General features: G+C 41.2%; 1 protein-coding gene across 3 annotated transcripts in view; it reads right to left on the reverse strand.

Annotated features, from left to right (window-relative positions):
• Positions 1-6061: 6061 nt before the first annotated feature.
• LOC117414553 (chromatin remodeling regulator CECR2-like) overlaps positions 6062-27637 on the reverse strand; it is a 69648-nt gene continuing 48072 nt past the window's right edge. For 2 of the 3 annotated variants that reach the window (XM_059026839.1, XM_059026837.1), the window contains exons 10-19: positions 20788-20917; positions 19963-20000; positions 19707-19798; positions 18841-18967; positions 16526-16899; positions 15944-16069; positions 14328-15213; positions 12691-14137; positions 11950-12050; positions 6062-11136 (exon numbers count right to left, since the gene is read on the reverse strand). In XM_059026839.1, coding sequence (XP_058882822.1) covers positions 11978-12050; positions 12691-14137; positions 14328-15213; positions 15944-16069; positions 16526-16899; positions 18841-18967; positions 19707-19798; positions 19963-20000; positions 20788-20917 — 3293 coding nt within the window. In that variant the 3' untranslated portion in view covers positions 6062-11136; positions 11950-11977. The remainder of the gene's footprint in view (positions 11137-11949; positions 12051-12690; positions 14138-14327; positions 15214-15943; positions 16070-16525; positions 16900-18840; positions 18968-19706; positions 19799-19962; positions 20001-20787; positions 20918-27637) is intronic. The other variant, XM_059026838.1, reaches the window with a different exon arrangement.

The raw sequence follows: 27637 nt of genomic DNA on the forward strand, positions 1-27637 counted from the left end.
ATGACAGAAGGGAAGTCCCGGCTTATAAACAATTGGGATAAACCAATAAGGGAAGAAGAGAGGCTGTCATCTCGCCTGTAGAATAGCGGCAAGCCTTCCATTAAAGAAACATGTTGAAATGCTGTTAACGTATCAATGGTAATATATTAACAAGAAGTACTACTTGCAGCATGACTGTTGCTGAATAGTCGCACACAGCTCTCACACAGGTCCGGTGGATCACATGACTCGCCTTCAGACCATCTACATTTGAATAGATTACACATTCTCGTTTTTTTCTTGCATTATAAAACTAGGCAGACTATGTACTTTTCTTTTTATATCTTTTGTCAGATTTAAACTGGAGATTCTCTAGCCCCCTCTGCCTGTGTCAGTGCTGAGTCTTTAAACTAACCCCGCTCCGGTCCTCCCCCTTTGCCACTCTGTGGTTGTCCTCCGATCCCAAGCCAAACCAGGAGCTCCACAGCTGATGTCAGGGAGCGGCTGGCTGGTCCCTGGAGAGCAGAGACCAGAGCAGCAGATGTCCACTTGAGCTCACCAGACACCTTGGACAGTAGGGACCACTGCTGCGAGGGGAGATGGATGTATATATTGAAGGTATTATATTATAGAATAAGTCTAGAAATACTCAAATAAACTGTATAATTGACTGACATTAATTTCAACAATATATAACACACACAACTTTAAGACTTTTATAGTCAAAACATTTGTCTTTGAATTTTACAAAGTTTCTTTTAGTGTTTCAAAATGTACTGCTATTGAATGTTTTTATAGTTATGGATGAAACACCTATGAAATCAGAAATTAATATCTAAATTCTCAAATGTAGTTTTCTTCTGTGGATATTTATAAACTGCTCTTTTTGAAGGACTGAGTAGGTAGCATTAAGGATGTGTAGAACCATAAACTCAATCTTTTTGAAAGCTAAATGGCAATTTGCTTACCAAGCTATTAACTAAAGCAGCTAAACTCTTTGGCATTTGCAAAAAGAAAACTAAGTCTCATCCTAATCTATCGTTTAATCATGATGATTTTGCTGTGGTAATCGTGTTAAAATATTTCAAGAGTAGATTTATTACATTGACTCAGACATACAAACACTAGCTTTCAAGACGTATCTTCTTCAGGATGTTTTGAATGGTTTTATACGATTTCTTTTTTTCAGCTGAAGACCTGATTCGCAATGAAAAGATCACCAGTGTTTCCAGAAACCCGAGAGCAGGCGCGAGTTTCATCTGAATGATCCTCGAATGATAAAGAAGGACCTCCTGGCGCGCGTTTCTGATCATGATCCCAGACTGTGTCTCAGGAGCGCAGAAGCTGGTGAGAGAAGATTTAAACCAGCAAGAGAGACACAGGATCCAGCAGGAGTGGTCACTGCAGAAACAGGAAGAACTGCACAGAGCACGGGAAGAGCACACATGTGCAGGTACGGTATTAGAAACAAAGGAAACAAGCGAGTAAGGGGAGGGATGCTGGGGTTTCACTGCCTTTCAGTATAGCCCCTTGCACGTGTCGTTAGGGTATACACGTGCACATTGGAGGTATATAGTAGCATGCACATGTATAGGAACGCCCAATTGCTTCTTGTAAACTACTATGTGTTATGCATATGAAATCAAACCACTGGAACTGAAAATCTGGGAAAATAGGCAAATTAGAGATTGTCTAATTAAATTGATGGCTTTAATAAGCCAAAGGTGAAAAGGGACACACAGCCACAAATGATAACATGCATGAGGCTTTAGAAGTGGTTTAAGATGCCTAATTAAATCAAAGTGGTCTAACATTTTTGCAGGTTACTGACTGAAAATGCAAATTCTTTACACCCTGAGGTTTTAATATTCTTTTTTCTGTTCCAGTTAATTATAATTAGTATAGTTGGACAAAAACAAATTACAATTGACAAATGTTTCAATGAATAGCTACAACAAACAAAAGAGTACACTTACTCACCAGTGTAACTGGAAAACAATTAATATACACACTGTTGACAATCCAAAGAGTTTATTATTATTATTTATTTCTTAGCAGACATCCTTATCCAGGGCGACTTACAGTTGTTACAAGAAATCATGTTATTTTTACATACAATTACCCATTTATACAGTTGGGTTTTTATTGAAGAAATCTAGGTAAAGTACCTTTCTCAAGGGTACAGTAGCAGTGTCCCCCCACCTGGGATTGAACCCACGACCCTCTGGTCAAGAGTCCAGAGCCCTGACCACTACTCCAAACTGCTGCCCCTATTATACACCAATTAAGATGTATAACGATGAAGGATTCTTGCTCATGTTGAGTGCGTGACTCATCGGTCAGTCCTTTTTAGTTCAAAGGAATTGTGAATATTTTGGTTAAACACAAATGCAGTCAAACCTTTTTAATATAATTTCACAGGGACTGGGCCAGAAAGGTGACAATAACCTTGCAAACAAAAAAAACAACCATCAAAACAAATTTGATGTAATAAATACTCCTGTTTTGCTGTGGAACTTGTGATATAGTAATTATTGAAATGTGTTTTAAATGTAGTCAACTGTAATAATTAAAAACAAATCTGTAAGCCTGCAGCTTGCAGGGCATGCTGTGTTCTCCCGTACTTCACGTCGGAACATTTCAATACTGCTTATGCTTTCATTTCCCTAAGTGGACGAGAAATCAGTTCAGAATGTGATTGAGTTTAACAGAGTGTGGCAATAAACAGATACTATCAGGAACAAATCCCCATTGACTCCCATCTGTCCAGGACGTTTCAATGAGGGTGACGCTAACAGGAGTTACATTAAGAAGGTTTCATTGCATCTGAAGAATAGACATGTTGTTTGTTTTGCACTCAGAGGTCCAAGGAAAGGGAGCAGTTTTGTGATCTGGAGTGGGAGGAGCAGCAATTATTATTACTATTATTATTATTGAGGTTTTGTTTTTTGAACTGTCATGTGTAACGAAAAAAAGTCTGTTTATATGCCCTGCTCAGGGGAGGAGTAATGATTAGTTGTAGTGATTGCGAGTAAAATGACTAGAAATGAAACCAGCATTTAAGATTTGTGAGCTATTTTTTTTTCCTGTAGTTTAAGTCTGTATTTCAAAGAGGTTCATTTGTAGCTTTTCTTGTTGTGGACTATTTGGCTGTCACTGTTCTGTCTTAATGGCAGCGTGCTGTGTTTATTCATTTCAGAAAGGGAAATTCAGGAAAGAACAAAAATGCAGCACTTTGATTGGCTGAAACACTTTCCAGCATGGTGACGCGGAGTCGTTGTTGGCATGAGATGGGATGGTGTGGTTCAGTTGTGGTGTACCATGTGCAAGATTTCTGTGAACGCGCCTGCCTGGGCACACCAGCATGGAAGGCCATTCAGATAAAAAACGTGTTACTAAGTACACGTTTCATATATTTAGTACACGTTCCAATTTGAACTATTAGGCTTATTAATTTGGCCAATCAGATCACTGAAAATGAAGTAAGAGCCAATTGATTTAAAAGAAAACAGTTCAGTAAATTAACGAAGTAAAAGTAGCCTTGCATTTCAAATTGGAAAAAACACACACACACGTACGTGTCTGGGTACCTTGTTAAAATAACTGTATGTAGCTGATATTTCCCTAAAAGTTAATGTGCTTAATTCACGGATTACAGGCTACTACTGACGTCAGTACTAGCCTGCAATCCCTATTATGATAACAGATCACGTCTGATATTTCTGATTACAGACGCGCTGTGACGTCAGTGGAATGAGAATTTTCAGCCTTTTTTTAAATATCTACCGATTTCAAATAAAATCAAAGTTTATTTGATTTGTGATTTTTAGTGAAGAAAAGTTTAGTTTAATTGTATTTGTGTGTGCTTCTTTTTTAGTGCTGGTATTATACAAAATAAAATACAAACTACTGTACCTAATTCCGACTGTAAAAAGCCACCTCTGAGTTCTGTGACATCAGGGTTTGTCTAATAGGGTGATTGACACCCTACAGAACGCTAGGGCTGCCTCCACTCGTTCCCAGTATGGCTACAAGTGGGGCGTTTTTCAGACATGGTGTCTGTCGAAGGGAGAGGATCCCACAATGTGTCCAATGGCATTGATCTTGCAGTTTTTGCAAGACCTGCTGGACGATGGGAAGAGCCCTTCTACCCTAAAAGTCTACCTGGCAGCTATTTCAGCTTGCCATGTGAAGATAGACTCAGTCTCCCCAGAAGCACATTTCCTGGCGGGACAGTTTTTGAAGGGGGCTAGGAGACTCCGTCCTCCAAGGAAGGACGTTGTTCCTCACTGGTGGTTGAATGTCGTGCTGAATGCACTAACGAAACCTCCTTTTGAGCCCATGCATTCCACAGAGCTAAAGCTTTTGTCTTTTAAGACAGCTTTTTTGGTGGCAGTCACTTCTGCTAAGCAAGTAAGTGAGCTGCAGGCACTTTCCGTCGCAAAAGCCTGTTTATATTTTGCGAAAGGCCGGTCATGGGTGACACTCCGGACCAACCCTGCGTTTTTGCCGAAGACTATTTCGGCTTTCCATGTCAATCAGTCGGTAGAGGTGGAGGCTTTTCACCCTCCTCCTTTTCAGTCTGACAGAGACAGAATGCTCCACACGCTATGCCCTGTCAGAGCGCTGGCGTATTATGTGGAGAGGACAAGAAGTTTGCGCCAGTCTGAGCAACTCTTTGTTTGCTACAGTTCTCAGTCCCAAGGTCAGGCTCTGTCTAAACAGCGCCTGTCTAGGTGGCTAACAGAGACCGTGACGATTGCGTATCAACTTGCAAAGTTGCCCCCACCTGAGAAGATCACTGGCCATTCCACTAGAGGGCAGGCCACTTCTTGGGCAATGTTCCAGGGTGCATCTGTCATGGACATATGCAATGCAGCGGTGTGGGCGACCTCCCACACGTTCACGAGGTTCTACAGGATGAACATCGTTATCCGCTGTGTCCTGGTTTTGGATCAAGAGTGTTGAGGGCTGCCTCGGTGGTCGTCCCCTCAACTACAGATTGATCGGTGAGTAACTTGTCACCTTGGACTGCCAGCACGGTTAGCTCATAAGAGTCTTGCGCCTGTCCTCACAACAGATTGGGTATACTTACCCATTAGTGATGGTTAATATTTCGTACTTGAAAGAGAACGTTAGGTTATTATCATAACCCTGGTTCTCTGAAATAGAAATATTAACCATCAGTCTTCGCGGTTGCTGCGGAGCCGCGAGACTCAAAAGTAAAAAGAGAATTTGCAAATGGCTGCAATGTGCTTTTGTCGGGGCAACTCACATTGCGTCATGCACTCTCGCGAGAGTTTGTTGGCATAATGCTTTTCAGTTCTTGGGTTCTTAAAGAGGAATAACCCATTAGTGATGGTTAATATTTCTATTTCAGAGAACCAGGGTTATGATAATAACCTAACGTTTTCTACATTACTATAAAAAAAAAAGTACAATAGCAAAACCAAGAAAATGTAACAATTTTGAATGGTTTCCAACTAGGACAAAAAATCTGGCTGAAAATCTGAGTTTTGAAACGCCTGGTAACCCTAAAAATCGGCAGCACTCAGGAAATCTATATTTGCACCATAGAATAAAATATCTCGTAGCTGTGTTTTCAAATTTCCTTATTCTTGATGTTATCCCGAAGGTGATTGACTACTATTGTAATTACGCTGTTAATACCTTGACCTTGTGGACAACCTGGAGAGACAAATGACAGGAGGAAATAGACCCCATTGGGGCGGACAGGGGTTAGCTACCCTAGCTGGCAGTATCCAGTTCTATGTTTTCAAATGGAACAGGATGCTGGTGACACCCGTCCAAGGCTTCTAAGAAATTAAGAGAGAAATTCCCCAAGAGTCTACGAGAGCGGGGGCGGAAGATGACTCAAGGTTTGACGACACGGTTAACAACTTTGGAAAGGAAATGGATATGAGAACGGAGAGTACTTTGCAAAAGACTAGCTCAAGATCTGCAGTTAGCAAAGACATGGAGCTCCAGGCTTGTGTCTGTGGCTGGAGCAAAGTGAAGGAGGATTGAAAAGTTGGCTGCGAAAAATAAACACGTATTCAAAAAACAAAAAAGACAAAATCGAAACATTTTCAAAAAAACAGTTATTTATTCTAAGAATGTACAGTATTGAAAATAGTTCAGTTCATTTTGAAAATAATCTATGTCAGTCAGGTATCAACTTATGTAAACTTCACATGAACAAAAAAATAATAATTCTTGTACCATACTACTGAGGTGTCAGCTGTAATTCCAATAATCAGATGTCACATTTATTACATATATTAACAAAAAAAAACAAAAAAAAAAAAACACACACAATATAAAACACACCAATAAATAGGTTTCCCATTTATTCCAGTCTATTTACCAGAGTGTAATACTTGTATTCACTAGTGCAGACAAACAACGGCAGCAGATGAAAAAAAAAAAGTGTAGTGACAAACAGGCAACACCAGGGGGCATAATCTCTCAAACAGTGGCAGTTCTGCCTGGCATCCTAAACAAATACCAAGGGCTGTTCAATTTAGAAGGAAGACGTCATGTCATACATTACCTATAACGGTAACCTACAGTAATGGATGGCTATTTAATTTCCAACATTTCTGTCAAGTTTGATAAATTCCCCTTGCTGGTGCTGACAAAGTGGAAACTTACTGTCAAATCTTACATTTGGTTGAGATTAGAGGACTCAAACCTTAAAACCACCAAGATTCACTAAAGATCATTCAATTACACTTCACAGCAGTGAGAGAATAAAAAGAATTAAAAAAAAAAGTCTTAATTACGTCTCAGCAAGACCTGTTATACGGAGGGAGCTGCTATTTTTTGCTACAAATTTAAAACGTGATTAACAATTCTGCTCTGTGTTTTCACTCTTAATATTTATTGGACCTACTGTTTTGGGAGTGAGACTTGCTCAATTTTACCAGTCATTACATTTAAATAGGGCACAAACCTCACTCATTCAGGGGACCTTGGCCTATTACAACCATAAAACAGTACAATAATCTCCACATGGAAGCAGCAAGGCGATGAAAGTCTGATGTGTGGACGACATCTTCTGTATCACGGATAAAGAAAGCATTCATTTTACAGGTTTTGGCTTCCAGTGATTGGGTTGGCAAAATGCAGATTGCTTTGTCAGTTCATTATGGTTCATTAAGTGGAACAGCAGTTTACTTCCCACTGCTTAACGACAGCACATGCTGCTTGTAAAGAGAGTTGATTTACCTGGGAGAGCGTGCCAAGAGTGGTGTGTAAAAAATTGTTCTGAAAAGTCTCCAAGGTTATCATAGGTCTGCTATCTCTCTCACTACTTGATTTTTGCCATATTGTGCCCCCCCCTTTCTCTTCATCCCTTTGTCACAAAATGGACAAACAGTAAGGCAAGGCTTTTGTGTACAACTTTTGTGTAATATACTGTTCAGCCAAGTCACAGACTTACATTTTTATATTTTTGAATTATTGCTATTCATAATTCTGAGGTAGAGTTTAACTGCTGCCATCAATAGGTACATGACTTTACAAAACAGATTTGAAAATGAACAAATCGAAACTGGACACAATGAGCAAGTCGTTTCAATTCATTCTCTTAGTGTTTTTTTTATTTTTTTTTACTATCCCAATACTTCTGATGTTTGCAGTTATTCCGAGTGGTTCTTATTTTGTCCTTTAGCTTTCACTAGGGTTCAGGAGCTGCGAGCTTCCTTTCTAGTTGCCTGCCATAGAGATACGCAACATAGGCTAGAGCAGCCAAAGTGTCTTTATAGAAGTAAGAGCCAGCGCCATCTAGTGACCGTCCACGTTGGATCAAGCACAAGGTGAGGGCTAGGGCTTACTATCAAAAAGACACTTGCACTTCTGTAACCTAGACAAGATGTCTGGCAGGCAACTGCATAGGAATAAATAACTCCTAGTCAAAACACAAACACCAAAAAAATAATAATGTGTGTGGTAACAGCTATCACTTAGCAGCCAAAACAAAAACTGTACAACCCATAGATACTAAAAACTGCTGAACAATGACATAGTAGCCTTGTAGGTCTACAGTACAACAGCAAACCATTCATGTCTAAAAGTTTATATTCTTACACATACTTGATACTGTATATATAAAAAAAAACTGGAAAGACTGCAAATATTAGTACAGTAGTTTACACGATACAACAAAAATACCATCATAAAAATAAAAAACAGAACCTCCTATTTAAATAACACAACAGAAGCAACGCAAAATGAGCGTTGCTGCACCAGATCGTAGTATCCTAAGCATTTTAACACATACAAAACAAAAGCATCAAACTCCAATGAGATCATCCAGGTTTTCAGTGAGAACAAGAAAGTCCACAGAAGCTGCAAGCAGCCCAGAAGTCTGGATGTTAGGCTGCAGTTACACTACTTTAACTGTAGAGGGAGCTGCTGGACTAAAAGGGTGAATCCTATTAAAAAGGTAACATTTACAACATGTTTTTTACCAGTACACAGTGCTCCCCCTTCAATCTGCTATCCATTTCACAATAAGAAAAAACACTGAAAACAGTGAATGAGTGAAGGGCTCTTATGCAGTAAAATATACTACTGGCCAATTCGCGATCAGTGAATTAATTGCATTCATAGATGATCAAACTGTGAAATAATGAAGAAGCACTGTACAATATTTGTTTTGTTTTAAAAAAAAGGTGCAGGATTGGGGGGGGGGGGGTTAAAATGTTCACCATCAAAAGGAAGACGCGTTTCTTGTAAACATTGTTTAAGCAATTCTGTGCTTCAAATAATTATTGTAAAAAACAAAAAAACAAAATAAATAAAATACCCGTATAAAAACTGTGCTTTACATCCTGAGCAAATTCTGCAAACTCCTGAAATCATCTAGTATTAATGACACCAACACACTTAGGGATGATTAAATCACTACTTTTAAAAGCCATGTATATTTATTGTTTTAAACTTCCCAAACTTGGTGCTGCTGCCCATCTGCAATTGACTGAACTGTACAGGCAGCCTCCTTTGAACACAGACCTCCATATGCTGCTGCTAAAGAGATGAAAGGAGCACCCTTGCTATTAGAGAGGCAGCTGCTAGCATTAAACACACAACACGTTGCTGAAATGAAGGCCAACGTCTCAATAGACTCCACTATTAAAACAATGCTTTACTTATACTTCTAGTTCCAAGGCTATCCCACTTATTTTAAAGCTTGAATATTAAAATCCTGTCTACTTGTCTATCCAGTGAAGAAAGAACAAACTATCCCCTTCGCCTGCATTGAGCACATTACATTTATAAATAAGTAAAACCTTTACATCTGTAGAAAAATTACCAGTTTATAGCCTTATAATTCACAGCTGTCATGCCTCAAAGACAAAAAGACAATACGGCTATGTGTGGCACCTTCAGTTAATAAACACTAATGTCTCCATGGACTTCGCCTTAGCTGTAGGAATTACAGCACTATTGTGTACAGTTAGGAGTTCATTATTCTTTATATAAATGTGACATGAACCTTTCTGCTGGAAAAATCCACTAACAAGCACTGAGAGAGAGAGAGAGAGAGAGAGAGAGAGAGAGAGAGAGAGAGAGAGAGAGAGAGAGAGAGAGAGAGAGGACACAGAGGCAGCTATGTTTACATTCATTTGAGCATGTCATACACTAAACCAACAGGGAAATTAAATAGGCAAGTAGCTTCAAATTTCCTTTTTTGTTTTGTTATACCATCTCTTTGACATGTGCAATCACTTTGAGCGGTCGTGCCAACACTATGTCAGGTTCACCTAGGTTGTGGAGCTGCTTGTCACTTCCTAGCTGCCTTCCACAGATATATGTAACATACGCTAGATCACAAAGAAGAGCCAGAGCAATTCGTTTAGTTATTTCTGGCAATGCACCTGGCTGATCTGGTCTATATTCCGTATGTCTATGGCAGGCAACTGGAACTCCAGATCAGCTCCAGAACTCATAGCCAAAGAACTAACACAGAGCTATTGAAAATCATGCGAGTAATTGCAGTTAAGAATCCCTCAGAACGATTAGATAAGGGAACAGTAGAAAACAGAAAAGAATGACATTAAGACACTAGCTCCTTATGGGATGAAAAGCGGGATGCAGTGTTTCACCTGCCAGAAGAAAGACACAGGTTTGTCAAAAGATCTGAGAGCTCAAGATGGCATTTTCATTCACGACCATGCCTTCCATGAATCCATAGTTTTAAACTGCGTTCAGAATTCTTCACTGACAGGTATACAGGATGATCCAAACAAAAATGAACTGAAATGCATTTTTACATTTTATTACAGTGCTTATTTCATGAAGTATTGCCACAACATCTAGCTATATATACAAAGTACGTTCAAAAGAAAAAAAAAAGGCAACTGTATTTTTCAGTAAACTGGTTTCTAAACCACTTGAACAATTCTACAGTTTAAAAAGTACCTTTTTTGTTCTTTTGTTTAATACACCTGAGATTTTAAAGTTTGCAAAAGTGTTGTAGTAACAATCTGCTTCTTTTACCCGGCCAGGAAAAAAAAAAAATTACACCTAAAACAGAACCAGATCAGACAGCGGCTTTGTGAACAGAGGGAGGGAGATTAAACTTGAGATCTGGTTTGGCTTGGATGGGCTAGCTGTACTTGCTTCTTATTTCTGCAGCTTGTTTTAATACATTGCTTTATTTAATTTCTCAATGTTAATTTAGGGCCATAGAAAGATATTAAAAATCAGTAAGAATTGCAGGTAGACACTTGCATAACGTAATGCTAAAAAACAGACGACTTGCTAACCCAACCAACCAACTTGGTACAGGTATGACATACTGGGTTTCTTAATTAAATGTATTCCTCACGACTTAAAAACGTCTGTCACTGAACTAGACACATTAAAAGATGATTCTTGAAATGCAACCGGCAAGTTGGCACAATGAACTACATCATCAGATTTGCCATTTTAGCCACTTCAAATCTTTAGTTTTTTTTCTCCTCCCAATAGTACACCCCGTTTCAAAAAGCCGAACACTAATGCTTGACAATAAAAACAGCTTCTTGTATATGAAGAGACACTGGAACAAGAGACACACAAAGCTTAAACCCGACCACGCTTAGCTGCCAAGGCTGGACGGTAGGAGAGCGAGGCACTCAACCCCATATCCTCTTCATCACCTTGTCTCTGTGGGATAGAAGACAAGGGTTAGGTATGTATGTATGTATGTATGTATGTATGTATGTATGTATGTATGTATGTATGTATGTATGTATGTATATGAAATTCTATGCCATCCCCTTTACAGATCACCTAAACACAGCCCTCCATGTGACTGGACTGAGATATTAAAGGGAAACTGAATGTCACGCCTGTTTTGGTAGGCGAACTAACAGAAGTAGTAATATATAGTCTATTGCTGTTAAAGCTTCCCCACAGTAAATACATGGCAAAGTGTAATAAAGCATGGCGAAAACATGATAAAGCATAGGGAAGCATTGTAAAAGAGCAGAGAGGTATGGGGCAGTATATTAAACGATGGTAAATACCTTGGTAAATTATGGGAAAACTGCAAATTACCATGCAACTTTACTGTGGTAAACATTAGGGTTATTTTCTTATTGGAAAGAAGGGTCTAAAAATGGAACATGTAAAAAGTACTGTATTTGTGATACTACATGAATTGTGTTTAAAACAAATAGTTACATATCAAGTGTGTACTGTGGATTTGATAGATATTTTCCAACCCTCTTGTATTGCACCTCTGCCTAGCTATTTGTTTGTTATCAATTTAGGTCTCAGCTAACACGTTTCATGATGTTTAGTGAAGAACGCCAGTCTTCTCAAAAGAAATGTGTTAACCTAGAAGGTGTGTCATTTACTACAGTATATCATGCGGCCTTCAAATAAATAGTCAGAAATAAAATAGCCCTATTTACACTGCAGACCGGATGTGTGCCCATCACTAGAACAAAGGAATTGTTCAGTGGCCCTTCTCACCTCGGAACAAGTCGACAGTCTGTTCTGCTCAGACCCCTTGCTTGCTGTCAGAGGTCCTGTTTTCAGAGAGGATGACTGATGAACTTGTAGTCGATTGTCTGCTGAAGCACAAAAAGGGTTGTATTTATACCACACAAGCACATAGTCCTTCAGACATAGACACATCTTAACTGAATTTCTATTTGTACCAGGATAGAAAGATAGCTAGACTGATAGAGACCTGTGTAAATATACCAACTTCTACAGCAAGTGATATATTGCATAAATTGATGTCTTTTTAGAACAGTGTTTATAATGTTTATATCAGTGACCCTCTTTCTAATCATTTCCAATCCAGGTTAATTACACAGGTTCCAAAGACCTGATTGGAACAAGCCTTGCGTCTGCTCAGCTGAAAAATGAAGGACATGGTCATGGACTGATATGAATTTAAAAAGTCACAAGTGAGTACTACTGCTTTATAGGGTCTGTCGTTTCCATGATTCTGCAGAAAAGTTGACACTCTATAAATGACCATACAACACATCCCAGGGAATGTCTACTCTGTCTTATAATAATGTGTTTGTATCGTGCAAAGGCAACCTTGGCTCTTCATTGCAAGACTCCAACTGTATCAATTAAAAAACTAAAGGACTAGTTGAAGCAAAGTCTTGGAATAGAATGGCAAAGGTTGCCTACTACTCTTGGAGTGGATACAACAGATAGAAGATAGAGCATTCTCTCTCTCTCTGTCTGTCTTACCCAGGGTGTAGGTATTGCTCTTGCATTGGCCCCATTGCTCTTTGCTGAATCATCATGCCTTGGTAGTGGCCCATTCTTTCATCCGGGTGCCCATACATAGGCATTCTGGGCTGCCCCTGGGGAAAGGCCACATGGCCAGGGTGCTGCATGGCCTGCATCATAGGGTGTGGCCTCTGTGCCGGGTACGGACTGTGGGTAAATGGGCGGGGGGCATAAGAAGACGACGGATGTGCCATCATGCGTGGAGGACCACCACCACTGCCAACCATCCCTGGATGCATTGCACGAGGGTCATACATGAACCCGGGGGCAGGGGGTTGGGCGCTACGTCTCCTGGTGGCTGCATTATGGCTGTCCAGGTCCAGAATCTCTTTGGGGCTCTCTGGCCTGTCTTGCTGCTCTCCTAAACCGCTTGGTTTCATGGGGCTTGGTAGATCCCTGTTCTCCACAGAGCTGCTCCTTGTTCCTTCTGGTATCGGGTTCGGGGAGACGAGGCTGCCAGTTGAACTCTCCGAGCCATGCGGAGAGATGCTGCTCTCTCGTAGTCTCCCGTTTCCGTTTGTGTTGGGGGCAGGCATGTAAGCGGTTTGGGGCATGAGGTGGCGAGGGTGGTAGGGAGGCCTCTGCCAGTCTTCTGCTGGGAAGCCGCCACCGCTGCTGCCCTGGGGGTGTGGATAGTAATGGGGCTGGCGGTACTGGTGGAACATGTTGGGGGAGCCTTGGTTCTGAGAAGCCATGTGGTAAGGATAGGCAGCCCCCTGGTGGTGGAACTGGGGATAGGCCACCGGACCACGCGGAGGAGGTAGATTCTGAGGGACACTCTGACCAGGCAATGGCTGTCGATTGGGAACCTGCAGTGGCTGACCCACTGGTAGGCCATACATGCCATGCCTGGGACTGCTGAGGTTATACTGGCCTTGGGACACATTCTCCTGGGTATGTCCGTAGGGCAAAGCTGCAGAGTTCTGAGGCCTTGGTCCTCTGTTGCCCATGACTTGACTCTCTGCTGGAACATTCAAGCCTTGATCTTTGACATCTCCATTAGGATACATGATCCCTGCATTTCCAGGACGTTTAGGGACACAGTTGGGCACCGCATGCTTCTGGCTTTCAGAGGCAGGTTCCAATTTCTCTGTTTTAGCAGTGGAGTCTCTGGTGTGATCTGCTTTGTTCTTGTTCATGTTTGGCTGGTTTGCTGCCCCCTCGCTCTTTCTCTTTTCAATCTCTCTTCCCTCCTGGGCGATGCCATCCCGCTGCCCTGCTTGGTTCTGTACTGGCTCTCTAAGGCTGTTCTGGGGTTCAGTGCCCCCCTCAGAAGCAGGGGGGTTCAGCCTTTGGGAGGGTTCTTCAGGACACATGGGAGCCTTCCTGTCTGTTTCCATAGGAACGGGACCAGCTCTGGGGTTCTGGACGGGGTCAGACAATTCAGGCTCACTTGGTGGCATTCCTAAAGTACAATAAAAAGGATAAATAAATAAAAACAACTTGAGACATGTTGCAGTTATGTTAGCACCCCTGCTTTAGGAGCTACACACAACATATTAACTTATAATTATTATTTTATGTTCTATGTACTGAAGGCTATCTGACAAACCCTTAACGGGACTGGTTGATTTCTCATACGGTATTTATAATACCTTTCATGAACGCATCTTCGGAGACAGGTGCCTCAACCAGGCTCTCTCTAGCTGGTTTCAGCTGCTGTATTTCGGGCGGGGGATCCTGCGGCTGGGCTGGGTGACCCCGATGCGGCTGTTGGAAGGTCCCTGGGTGCTGTGGGATCGGTAGTAGAGGGGGGCCCCCTAGGGGCCGGGAGGAAGCAGACAGCTGCTGCAGGGCAATCATTTCGGGGCTGTCCAGCATGGAGCCCAAGTGCACCCTGTGCTCCTGAGGAGCAGGAGGAAGAGGCGGAGCAGGGGGTCTCAGGTAGGAAGCTGGCTGAGGCAGCATCCTCGGAGGGTTGGGACCCTGAGGGCTGACCCCAGCCGGGAGTCTGTAGTAACTCCCAGGCTGGCTGCTGTGAGGTAGGTAGCCGGGCTGCTGGTCTGGCCACGGCTTTGGCGGCCGGATCACGCTGGGGTCCATCATGGGGTTGAAGGAGTGTTGTTGAGGCGGGATTTGGATTTGGGGTACACCACTGGGATTGGGCTCCCCTCCTCCCGCAGGGGCTGCCAGTCTCTCTTGGGGCACGCCATTCATTCCTGACCACATGGGCGGCTGTGCGCCATTCGGGTGTTGGAAACGGGCATACACGGGGCCGGGCGGGACAGCATTGGAAGGAGCAACTCCCCCAGGGTGTCTGAGCACCCCTTCAGGCCGGAGCGGGATGTAGCCAGGCTGGTACTGCTGGGAGGGGTACATGCTGGCCTCAGGAGGAGGGGTGCACAAGCCCCCTGACTGCAGTGCGGTAGGACGGGGGCCCAGCGAGGGGCCGTGGGTTGGGCCAATGTAAGGAGACTGCTGCTGCTTGAATTCGGGTCCCATTAACCTGGGTCCACAGGGCTCGTTCATTCCTGGAGAGGGCTGAAAGCAATAAGATGGTTACATGATTACTTCATTTTGCACCAATTTTTTCAATGTGCATTAGTACCCCTTTCTTAATATAGTTATTACCCCAACAGCATACTTGCAATCACAGGTAAAAAAAAAAAAAAAAAAACGAACTGTTCCGATTGTTGAGAACTGTTGGTCTGAAATGCCAGCGGCCCCAATAAACCCTCAGACATGGTAACTTGTTAAACCTCGCTACCAGCAGGGCTTGTTCTTGATATCATTTGAGATACGTCCACCCCCACCCCCAAGTTAGATCAAGTTTGCTGCCTTCCATGTCAAAAGTTTATTTCTGTGGTGGCAACACTGCACTGGATGTGATAAGAGTCAGCTGGCATATACCGTACATTTCCACCTCATTCAATGAATTCTACTTCTCAGGTAAAACATTCCTTTTAATAATGGTACTGGTCTTGGGACAGTTGACACAACTTTTCGGAAATGGATACAATAAATGGACCTGTGTGGGCCATAATGAGTCCATTGGCTATTCCACTGGCAATTCTGAAAACTTTATATAATAAATATTTGGGTTGGTTTTGCAGTTTCTCTTATGTTGTCATATTTTATGCCATATAGGAAATGTATTTATATAAAGGTTATTTCTACAGGCAGGGTCACCAAGTAATGCTCCGGAGTGTTAGCATAGTATTTGAGAAGTCGTAGTTATGCCTCCCTGTACAGTGCTGTTCCTCTGGTTTACCTGTACGGCAAAGTGCTGAGGTAGTCGCTGGTGCCCGGGCTCCGGCAGCCTCTGAGGGTGGAATGGGAAGCGCTGATCCAAACCGAGGCGAGGCCCGAACATTCCTGGGGCCGGGGGTCTCTGCATCTGGGAGGGAAAGGGAGAGAATTAAATCAATAAAATAAAAATGTGAATATTACAAGCTTTCAATGTCAACCCTTTATTCTTAACTGGTAGGATGTGCCAGGATATCTTAACACCGAGCAGTTCATTCACGGTCATGTCAAAAAAGTGGCTGATAGAAACAAAGCAACCACTATAAAATATGTTAAATAAACAAAGCATACAGCCACGGAGGTTGAACATCGGCAGCATTTTACTGGGAAACAAATGTCTACATCCAAAACAGAAGCTTAACTAGAATGTTTCTCTGTCTGGTTGAGCCACACCAGTATAGGGGGCATTGTGAAATCGAAGGCATGTAAAAAAAAATAAATAAACAACACCATCACCACACACACAGACAATAATAGTAAGGGCAGATAAATGTGTTAAAAGCAGTGAGAGCTGCAGTTTCTCTTACAGTAAATGCACAGCACTTACTGTGTGTGGCGGCCGGTACATGGGCGAGGCTGCCTGCACTGTGGACGGGCCCCCGGGGTAGGGCGGGGTGTGGGGGAAGCCCTGGTTGTTTGGCGGCCCATTCATCCAAGCAGGAGCGAGCGGAGGGGGAGGGGTGAGGCAGTGGTCCTGGGGTTTGCCGGGGGGCTTCTTGCTGCGGAGGGCCTGGTCGATCACCTTGGGGAGGGTCTCCAGGCCCCCCTGGCGCTGCAGACGGCTCCTCCGGCGCTCCTTCCTGTCCCGCTCCTCCGAGTGCACCCTGAACTCCTCATCTGTGTCCACCTCCTCCGAAGGGAAGTGCTTCAGCAGGGCCTTGTTGAAGCAGCCCTCCAGGGCCTCCGCCATCTTCGTGTACTCTGAAGGAAACGGAGGAGCTGCCGTTAGTCACAGCCCTGAACAGACACCAATATATATTTTGGGCATTCTCAATGTTGAAGTGAACATCCAGTAAAGCAATCTCTAGGACTGTAGATGCGAGACAGAATAAAACAACACTGCACACACACTGGTGCACAGGTGTAGGCAGAGGATCGGGATGATGAATAGGGGTCCTTCAAGCTCATCCCAAACATGCTCAAATGCATTGAGCTCCCAGGATTAACAAAGATAAATCAGTTTGAGCTCCCAAGATTAACATCGATAAAAATTGGTTTGAGCTCCCAAGATTAACACTGATAAATCATTTTGAGCTCCCAGGATTAACACTGATAAATCAGTTTGAGATCCCAGGATTAACAAAGATAAATCAGGTTTCAGATCCCAGGATTACCAAAAATAAATCAGTTTGAGCTCCCAGGATTAACAATGATAAATCAGTTTGAAATCCCAGGATTAAAAGGATTAACACAGATAAATCTGTTCTCTTTGAATAACCAGTGGTGGTTTAAATAGATCTGCTTGCTTTACTGATGTGTCCCTTTGTCAGTTCCTAACTAAGGCTGTACAGGCCTAACTGCAACTGGTAACCTTTGACCTTTAACATACCCCAATGGTACCCTTCTGGGAAGCTGTTTGACCTACTAAAAACAACAAAAAAACACATGCATTTGTGAATAGGCCTATGAGGACAGGATCAGAATTTCAGTCTTATCTAAAAAAAAGTATGGTTTGCACCAGAACATTTTCAAAACAGCATATGTACAACTTGCTGTATATAGTAGGCTATTGAAAGGATGTGAATTTACTGGAATGCAAAAAAAGTGATGCGTGTATATATATATGGCCATCTAAATATGGTCATTAAACTTTCATATTAATAAAAATATATATATTTTTTTTTTTTATTTTATTGATATGAAAGTTTAATGACCATATTTAGATGGCCATTAAAACAAGGAATTAAACCAATTGTTACAACATTTCACAAAAATAGAAAACTGGTCCTGCCTGCAGAGGCTGTCTCAGTGAGCGCGAGAGGTAGACTAGAATTTAGATTACTTTTATTCTTTTGTTTTGCTTTGGCGTGTTCCTTAATTGTTTATTTGTCCTGTGCTAATAAACTGCTGAATTCGAGCAGGAAGCTACTGCCTGTGTGGAGCCTGCTTTCATTTTACATGCGGTGTTACAATGTTATATTTTTACGTACTGTACTGTTTACTAGAAGGGGGGGGACGCCGCAAAAAACTAAAAAAAAAAAAAAAAAAATGCCCGAAGTGGGGCGCAGCAAAGAAGTGCTTGGGAACCCCTGCAGATCAAATGATCATAGAACGAAAATTCAATGATATAGGTAGGGTATGTATTCTTACAAGCTATAAAACACGTATTCTTCAATCAAGGAAAATTTGATAAACTACAATGAGCTCTGCTGTGCTTTTGTTTATGTATCCCAATACAAACAATACATATGTCTATTACGATACGCTATAAAGCATCACTATTCATAGGTACGTGATGAAACATTACACTCCTGATCATTTTATACACATTACTACACCACATTGTGTCAGTTGCAAAGCCTGTATTTTCCACAACAGGTTTTGTATACTGCAATCCTTTGCATTGATCCCAGTGGTTTTGAATGGAGTGTTGTGGTGCATTGAAAACAGATGATTTCTGATGCAAAGGGACCAAGCTGAATGATTGGAAATAGAGGCTGGTAAAAGGCTTTCAGTTGGCTGTCAAACTAACTCAGACAATCAAGAGCACACGGCTTTACAAGAGTCATTCATAAAAAGACCCCAATAATGTTACTGGAATGGGTTTCCTTTTACTGTTCCCTACATCAGAACAGACAACAGTGATAGTGCCACAAACTGGCAGATTTCAAATAGAAAACAGAAACGTGTACAATTCTTTACCACTGTCTTCTCCATTGTATTCCTGGCAGTTTTCAAACATGATCTTCACATCCGTCACAAACGCCTCCTTAGAGATATACAGGCCTTCGTTGAGCTTCTTTTCAATGGTGGACAGGTCCATAGGCGTCTAAAAAGAGAGAAGAAAAGAACAGAACAATTTAAAAATAGGGTAAGCAGCTTCCGATGTCTTTTTGGTTTTACATTTTGATTAAAATACAATGCTGGACCAAAAGAACTCATAATCACTAAACAATGGGTTTACTCATAATACAGGGAAAGGTAAAATAAATAAACACAATGACATTTAAAACTATTTAACCTCTAAAAATATTTAATTTCAGCAGCGTGTTTGCGCCAAAGACATTACAGAATGCCATCCATAACTTTAAACACTCAATTATAAAACAAAGGAGTACAATTCCAGTAATCAAGCCCGGAAGACACACAGTATAATAGTTCATATTAACACAGAAATTTGAGTACACTGCAATGGAGTTTCTAATTGTACTTATTCAATACACTCAATGCACGTCACAATACACTTAAGAATTATTACCTGCCAACTTCACGATCACTGGATTATGGAATATTTTCTTTACGTGAATCCCAAAGAAATGCAAGCTTTTCAAAAATGAGTATTACAGTACAATATATACAGTGTGGTTTACCAAAAGAAGACATAAAGAGGACAGCCTCCTGGAGCTATAAGTATGATGTAGGCACATACACATGACGAGAAATAACCCGCTTGCTGATCATTGTGGCATTTCACTGCGATAAAATAAAAAAAAAAGAAAAGGAAGCAGAGATGTTTTCTTCTGCTTCCTAGTCTATGCATTCTCTTCACAGGGCTCTCTGTCACTCACCTCAATGATCTCATTGTAATTCGGGGCGTAGGATTCGTCCACAGGTTCCATAAAGGGCCAGGAGTCTCTGTGCGCCTTCAGAGCATCTAAAACTGGTGGACACAAAGCGCTTTAGGACATGAATGCGCACCAAAAGGACAAATGATGAAGACGAAGAAGAATTGCACCTTCTCAAGCACAGTGCTATAGCTTTTGAGCTGAATGACATGGTATCCCAGACGATGTCCTAACAGACTGGTGCTAAAACCACTCTTACCTTTGTACAGAGCAGTGTAATCCTCATCCAGCTCCAATCTGAAACAAAAAAACCGTAGCAGTTGGTAATATCTGCTTTTCATACAGAATATAAAATCAGTTAGCGCAGGTGAGCCAGGTCTGTCAGGAACGTGGTTATCCTCCAGCACTGCCGGAAATCAGGACCATGACAAAAGCAGGCCAACATGGCGACTTCAATTCAAGTCATTTGTTGCCACTGTGAGAAGCTCATTTTAAATTTAATTGAGAAACAGGAGATTGACCCCAACCCTGATTACAACAGTGCTGGAGAGCCCCAGGGTCTTCTGGTTTTCTTTTCACCAGAGTTCTCAATTACTTAATTGAACCCATGAATTTCTTAACTGGTCAACACTAACATTTTTTCCAGGTCTTCAGACCTTGATGATTTAAAAACGATACCCAGAAAACCTGCTGGACTGTGGCTCTCCAGGACCAGGTTTGGAAGCCCCCGATACAATACATTCACACAGGTGAACTTCTTAGCGTCAAAAAGGACTGTATGATTTTACTCGGTGAAAGTCGAAAAGTGCATCAATTGAAGAAACAAAGCAAACTCATAACTTGTTCTTTTAATTTAAAAGCACTTTGAAAAAAAAATGAGAAAATGTCACTTTGTCACTGTAGCAACATGTAAAGAATGACCAAATGCCAGTGCGATCCATCAGTTAAACCTTGATTTCTATTGCTCTCAACATTCTTCTGTTCTTAGTATTTTGCTTAAAAATGTGCATCTTAAAACAAAAGTTAATTCGAGGAGACGTACAGTAGATAGCGCCAAGTTCTTCTACTGTGAAGAAGTGCTTACATGTGTCGGGTTCTCCTTGCTCTCCTGACAGGCGAGTGGGGATCCAGACTGAGTAGCTCTGGGGGCAGCTCCTTCCCCTGGGACAGTAACCAGGCCTTCTCCTCTCTCATCTTCCTTCTCCTCGCACGCTCTGTAATGCAAAACACAGATTAAAGCACGGTAGCATCCCAGCGACTTATCTTGCTATACAAAATCGACCCTATTAAGGCTGCACAACTTTAAACATTTTATAAAAAGTTAAACTCCTAAATGTTATAAATGTTTAAGCATTTTTTTTATGAGGATCTTGCATTCATTTTCAAAATTTCTATCATTTGTAGTGTCTTGATGCCTTGTAAACCACAGTAATACAATACTGTTAAGAGTACAATTTTAATTAAATATATAAGTAAAACAGTGACTATGAATACTAAATCAAGTCTGCTTTGTCATTGTTAAATGAAGAAGGTTACACAGTAAATCTAATAAAACGTAAAGACCTTTGCGACCTGACTCTATTCAGATGAGGGATTGGTTTGTAGTGATTGGAATTCGTACCAGAACGGATAATTGGCAAGTGTGATCTGACGTTGGAAAATATAGACCACTTATTAGAACAGCTCTGTCCTTGCGTTGGGGGTTTTAAAACAAATGACAGCGACATGCATTACCCCACCACAACTGTGAACACAGAATTAGAGCTAGACTATCACTAACATGACAAATCAGCCCACTGCCCACCTCCACTAAATCCCCACTGCCACACATACTACCCACTGGGGTGGAACATTACTAATTACTGTACATATGTGATAAATGAATGAATATATGAATGAATGAATGAATGAATGAATAGCAGTTGAATTTACAGTGCATACAAACTAAGCCAATAGAATAATGATAATTAAACTCATTCCCCTTCAGTATCTTCTACATCAGCAGCTTTAAAACTGGGGTACACATACCCCTGGGGGTAGTCGAGCTCTCTTCAAGGGGTGCGCAAGAAAAATCCTGTAACGGCAGACGACTTTGTAGTACTTTAGGAATTACCAAATCGAATCAACAATGTCGAATCTCCTTTCAAATAAAACCACAGCCGTTTTGGTGAACGTTTCCTTTCTGTTGGGCGAGGTTAACTCTATATACAGCTGACAGTGGCGGTGTTTACATGCAAGTTTTAATCGCGCTACTATAGTGCATTCATGACGTGTTGCGCGCAAATGATGCATGGTTGTGCTCGTTCCAAAAGTGCACGGCAAAAGAAGTGTGCGACTCAAGTGTCATTACACTTTGGTAAAGCACGGTAAAGTGCACGCTAATTGGCCTCATTAGTCCCATAGCAAAACACTCCACAGTCGTGCAAAATACTTAACGATACTTTCATGAAATAACACGATACCTCCTCCACTTGTTCTATGTAAAAGAACGCTCTTCTCTGGGATACAGTCTTTCTGTCCTCCTCTGTAGCGTAAGTAAGATTTTCCTTATCCCAGTCTTACTAATACAAATCAGTTAAATATCCATCCATCCATTATTATCAATCCGCTTCTCCTGATGAGGGTCACGGCTAAATTATATATAAATTGCATATAGAGATGTTGATTTATACCATTATTTATTCATTTCAGTGTATTATGAACGATGCATGAAAACTATGACCATAATAATAATGCTACGAATAATGTAGCTTTTTTTCCCCGCAGGATGTTTCAAGCTTCCACCCCTTCTGACAGCACACAACACCAGGTTGACCAATTGTGAATTGTTTCACAGTCTCTGTTTTACATGTGAATCCTAAGAATAATTTCTGGAAAATAATAACATACCGCACATACGCACACTTAGCCTCAGCCACGCGTAAAAGGGCTTTATCTCCCAAACCACCGTAGCTAGAGCATCCAAACCAACTTTAATGTGTAGAAGACCAATTGTGAATTGTTTCACAAGCTCTCCTTTACATGTGAATCAAACAAATAAATTGTGAAACAATAACATACCGCATATACTCACACAGCCTACCTGACACGCGTAAAATGGCTTTATCTCCTCAACCACAGCAGCTACAGCGCTCAAACCAACTTTAATTTAAAGGATGCCAAATGTGAATTGTTTCAGTCTGTCTTTTACCTGTGAAGCCTAAGAATAATTTGTGAATACAATAACATATCGCATATACACACCACCGTCCCAGCGTCAATTAAAAGTGCTTGATATCCCCAACGACAGCAGCTAGCATTTTCAAAACAACTTTAATTTAAAGACGACCAGTTGTGAATTGTTTCACAGCTTCTGTTTTATAAGTGAATCCTAATAATAATTTGTGAAAAATGGTTGGGGATATCAAGCCATTTTACGCATGTCGGGCCAAGTGTGCACATATGCGATATGTTTTGTTTTTCACATATTATTCTTAGGATTCACATGTAAAACAAAAGCTGTGAAGCAATTCAACTGTTCTTTAAATTAAAGTTGGTTTGAACGCTGTAGCTGCTGATCCAGGAGCATCGTCTGATGCGCCTGGAGTACAGAAGGATGTACCGTCTGATTGCACGCACCGCTGCCAGGCAGGATCGGCAATACAGCCACCTTTTGGAAAGGCTGGACCACGCTGATCAACAGCACCAAGAGGTGGTTGCGTTGCACGCCGAATTTCTGCGCACAATACGATTCCTTTCCTGCAAACCCATTGCATGGGACTGAAGGAGTTCTTCCCATACAAGACTTAATCTAGCCAGTGTTTGTCTGCGTCTTCTCCATCCATCAATTTTTGGCGCAAGTACGTTGTAAGTAGGCCTATGATTTTATATACCCTTATAACTAATTAGCAAATACACACACATTATGTATTTATTATATTAACAGTGTTTGTGTAAGTTTCCACATTTTCTGCATAATTAATTTTAATATTTTAACAAAGTACCTGTGTTTGAAACCAACACATCATGAGTTGTTTTTAATACATTTGTTCCACATTAACGCATATTTGTGATTATTGAACGCATAATCCTTTTGTTTAGCACATTAACAGTTACGCAGTTGGCTAAGACTAATATATATGGGTGTGTGAAAGGACATCAGTAGCCTAAGAAGCACAAGAAAAGCAGTAATGGGAATTGGTGAGTGCTGTCGGTTTTTGTACACATGCTACCTCTACCATTTCTAGAACAACTAATTCTCAACAATATAGTAATAACTATTACACTATGTAACACAATTTTTGTTCCTGGGTAGTAAGTGTTATTTCCTAATTGCTTATGCCTCAAAAGTATAGAAAATGGCTATTATTCCCCACAAACTTTGCTTTTGTGACCAGGACAGTGATATTTTGAAATTTACCTATTTCCAATGAGAAAACGGGCGAATGTGTGTCTTTTTGTTCACATAAAGTGAGAAAAAAACAACATATGAATCCAAATTAACATGTATTTATACTACAGTAATACAAAAATGACTACAAAAGATTTAGAAGTGAATAGTTTTTCGAGATTTACGATTATACTGTAAATCACTTTCACGAATCAGCCCCCAAATGTGGTCTCCCATCATGTTCTCGTTATACTGTCCTTGGTAGCGGCGTTCAAAGTCCAGTATATCCTGGTGGAAGCGCTCGCCTTGCTCCTCCGAGTACGCTCCCATGTTCTCCTTGAATTTATCAAGATGAGCATCAAGGATATGGACTTTGAGGGACATCCTACAGCCCATTGTGCCGTAGTTCTTCACCAGAGTCTCAACCAGCTCCACATAGTTTTCGGCCTTGTGATTGCCCAGGAAGCCCAGAACCACTGCGACAAAGCTGTTCCAAGCCGCTTTCTCCTTACTAGTGAGCTTCTTGGGGAATTCATTGCACTCCAGGATCTTCTTTATCTGTGGTCCGACGAAGACACCGGCTTTGACCTTAGCCTCAGACAGCTTAGAGAAGAAGTCTTGAAGGTACTTGAAGGCTGCCGACTCCTTATCTAGAGCTCTGACAAATTGTTTCATAAGGCCCAATTTGATGTGCAGTGGTGGCATCAGCACCTTCCGGGGGTCCACCAGTGGCTCCCACTTGACATTGTTCCTCCCCACAGAGAACTCGGTCCGCTGTGGCCAGTCCCGCTTGTGGTAGTGCGCCTTGGTGTCCCTGCTGTCCCAAAGGCAAAGATAGCAGGGAAACTTGGTAAAACCGCCTTGGAGACCCATCAGGAATGCCACCATTTTGAAGTCTCCTATGACCTTGATGCCATCTCAGAAAAATGCAGATATGTATCCACTTAGGTAGCTGGAACTAAACTGAACTGGTGGGCTTAAGGCCCCTGTATTTATACTACTACTTATATTACTGGAAAGTTCTAGAAAGTTCTAGAAGTTACTCCAAGTTTACTCAGCACTGAATCTATCTGGAATGTTCTGGAAAATAGGTAAATTTCAAAATATCACTGTCCTGGTCACAAAAGCAAAGTTTGTGGGGAATAATAGCCATTTTCTATACTTTTGAGGCATAAGCAATTAGGAAATAACACTTACTACCAAGGAACAAAAAAAAAAAAAAAAAATTGTTACACTGTGTTATTATTTTCTTCTTCTTGGCAGCATAAACCGTTTTAACTGCAAGACGTTTGCATTCTAGACAGATGGGGGGTAACCTTCTCTTCATCTCTGCCTAGCGCGTAAAGCCTCATGTAAACCCCTATGCATTATTTGAACGATATCCTTTATCGCGCAGCATCTCTTTTCAGCGCGTTTGGTGATATTTCAATAAACCCTCCCATTATTCTATTATTAATGAGGTCGTTTGCATTTGGACGACTAAATTCTCTCGAAAATAAACTCTCATGTAAACGTGGAAGCAGAACTGTCATGACCATAAAAGCGCAAGAGATCTGTTGTCACGCGTTTCATTTTTTGCTTGTAAACTGCCCCAGTGAGTGAGCGTTGAGCGCACACATGGCTAATCCACATATTTAAAAACAGCAGGGCGTTACTGCAGTCTGTGGGCTAAAACAAAACAAACAAAAAAAACAAAGATTATCATTGTATAATGTTGCTTCTTTTAAAAACCTGTAGTATTTACTAAGTAAGTTTACTCTCTGGAGTTTAAATGTTCAGTGCTAGTAGTTTAATCAGTTCAGCATTTTATATAAGTTTACATTTTTAAATAACAGTATTAATTGACAGACAGCTGAGCTGCCCTACTTTTACAGTGAAATCACTCACTTGTTCTGCGCTGGAGCTGGAGCGACATGACTTATCTTTACTTGCAATGCTTGTATGTGTTTTTTCATTATGAATTAATTTGTTGAAGAACTCCTTTGTCATGTGAGTGCATTACCCTACGCCTCTGCACCAGTAATTATTACTAAAAGCAAAAGCACGATAATGTTATTATTACAAAAATTGAATCCCGGGATTAAAAAAAATAAAAAAAAATAAAAATAAAAATCAATCCCTAAATCCTGGGATTGGGAGAAGTGTCTGGAATTGGATTCCCTACTCCAGACCTATTGAGTGCGTTCATATCATACAGCGACTATCCACCAACAAGCTTTAATGGTCTTACAGCAGATTAGCACGAACAGACTACTGCACTAAACACTTTAACATGCAAGCATTTTGCAAAGTCATTTTTGACTGCCTGATATAAATATCCCCTTTCTACTTTCAACAAATTAGCTTTGGAAATATTCACTTCAAAACAATGTGCTTATTATGGCTAGATTCGACACCGCACAAGACACACATAGCATTTTACATTGTCTCAGCTCAAGTGCTCAACAATTAAAATCAAGTTGAGAGTTGCTTTTTGATTTTATTTTAAACTGGAACATTAGTTTTGTTTTTCGGAAGCATAACCTAATTTGGACTCGTTTCGGCACACTTATTGGAGTCTGGAGTTTGAAATAATTTTACAAAGCATTTTTAGTTGGTGCATTTGCACCGTGGTTAACCAGTTGTATTTTATTTAGTTTTTAACCGCAGTTTTCCATTTAGAGTACTTAATCTAGTAATTAGAAAAGACCACATGTTTTCCTGTTTTCATAAGTATATTATGACCCTATCTCAGATGGGAGTACGTGGTAGACTAGATTATTTGATAAAGGGTAGGAGGCCTAAAAAGTTCTACAGGAATGCATGACACCCTCCCACAGATACCTGGTCCCATCAGAGAAGCTAAGGGCAAACAGGCTTTAGCAAAACCACCCCAGCTCAGCACTAGAAACATCATGCAAGCAGTTTGGTTATAGTGGGGAGTTTGACTGTACTGCAGTGTCGAATTTATAAGAATCATCTTTTTCTTTTTTAAATAAACGTTCGTGCGAAGGCTTTTGATTATGGATTCTATACCTTAAACGTGACCCATAAACAGCTGAGCCCCTCGTTGCTCATACATGATGCATTAGTGAAGAGTTGTCTTTCACATGCACATTTAAATCAGCAGCTAATTAACCCTCGACAGATGACATCCGACGTGTAGCTGGAAAGGGAGGACGTCTGTGATGAACAGGTTCAGTCACTGCTGCAAACAAGCTTCTCCAGACTCACACAGATACCCGCGAGCACAGGGCTTACTAATAGATTATTCACCAGGGATAAGTCATTCACACTTGGTTTGTTAATCATGTGCAATGTGGGAAATCTTTGACTTGAAGTAGCACCACACATGTTGGGCAATACTCCATGTAGCTGAATTAATGCTAAAGTAAGCTTAAAGAGTAGCTCCCAAGTAAAACGTCTTAGGACCCCTTACCTTTTTATGGCCAGTTCTAGTTGCATGCCATAGAGTCAGTGTCTATACAGTATTAAGCACCAGCATTGTCTAATGTACTGCAGTGTGTTGCCAGCAAAAAAACAGCAACTTTACTAAATGGCGCCGGATCTTGCGTCACTAAAGACA

The sequence above is a fragment of the Acipenser ruthenus genome, chromosome 7 (assembly GCF_902713425.1).
Source record: "Acipenser ruthenus chromosome 7, fAciRut3.2 maternal haplotype, whole genome shotgun sequence".
Classification (NCBI taxonomy): Eukaryota; Metazoa; Chordata; class Actinopteri; order Acipenseriformes; family Acipenseridae; genus Acipenser; species Acipenser ruthenus.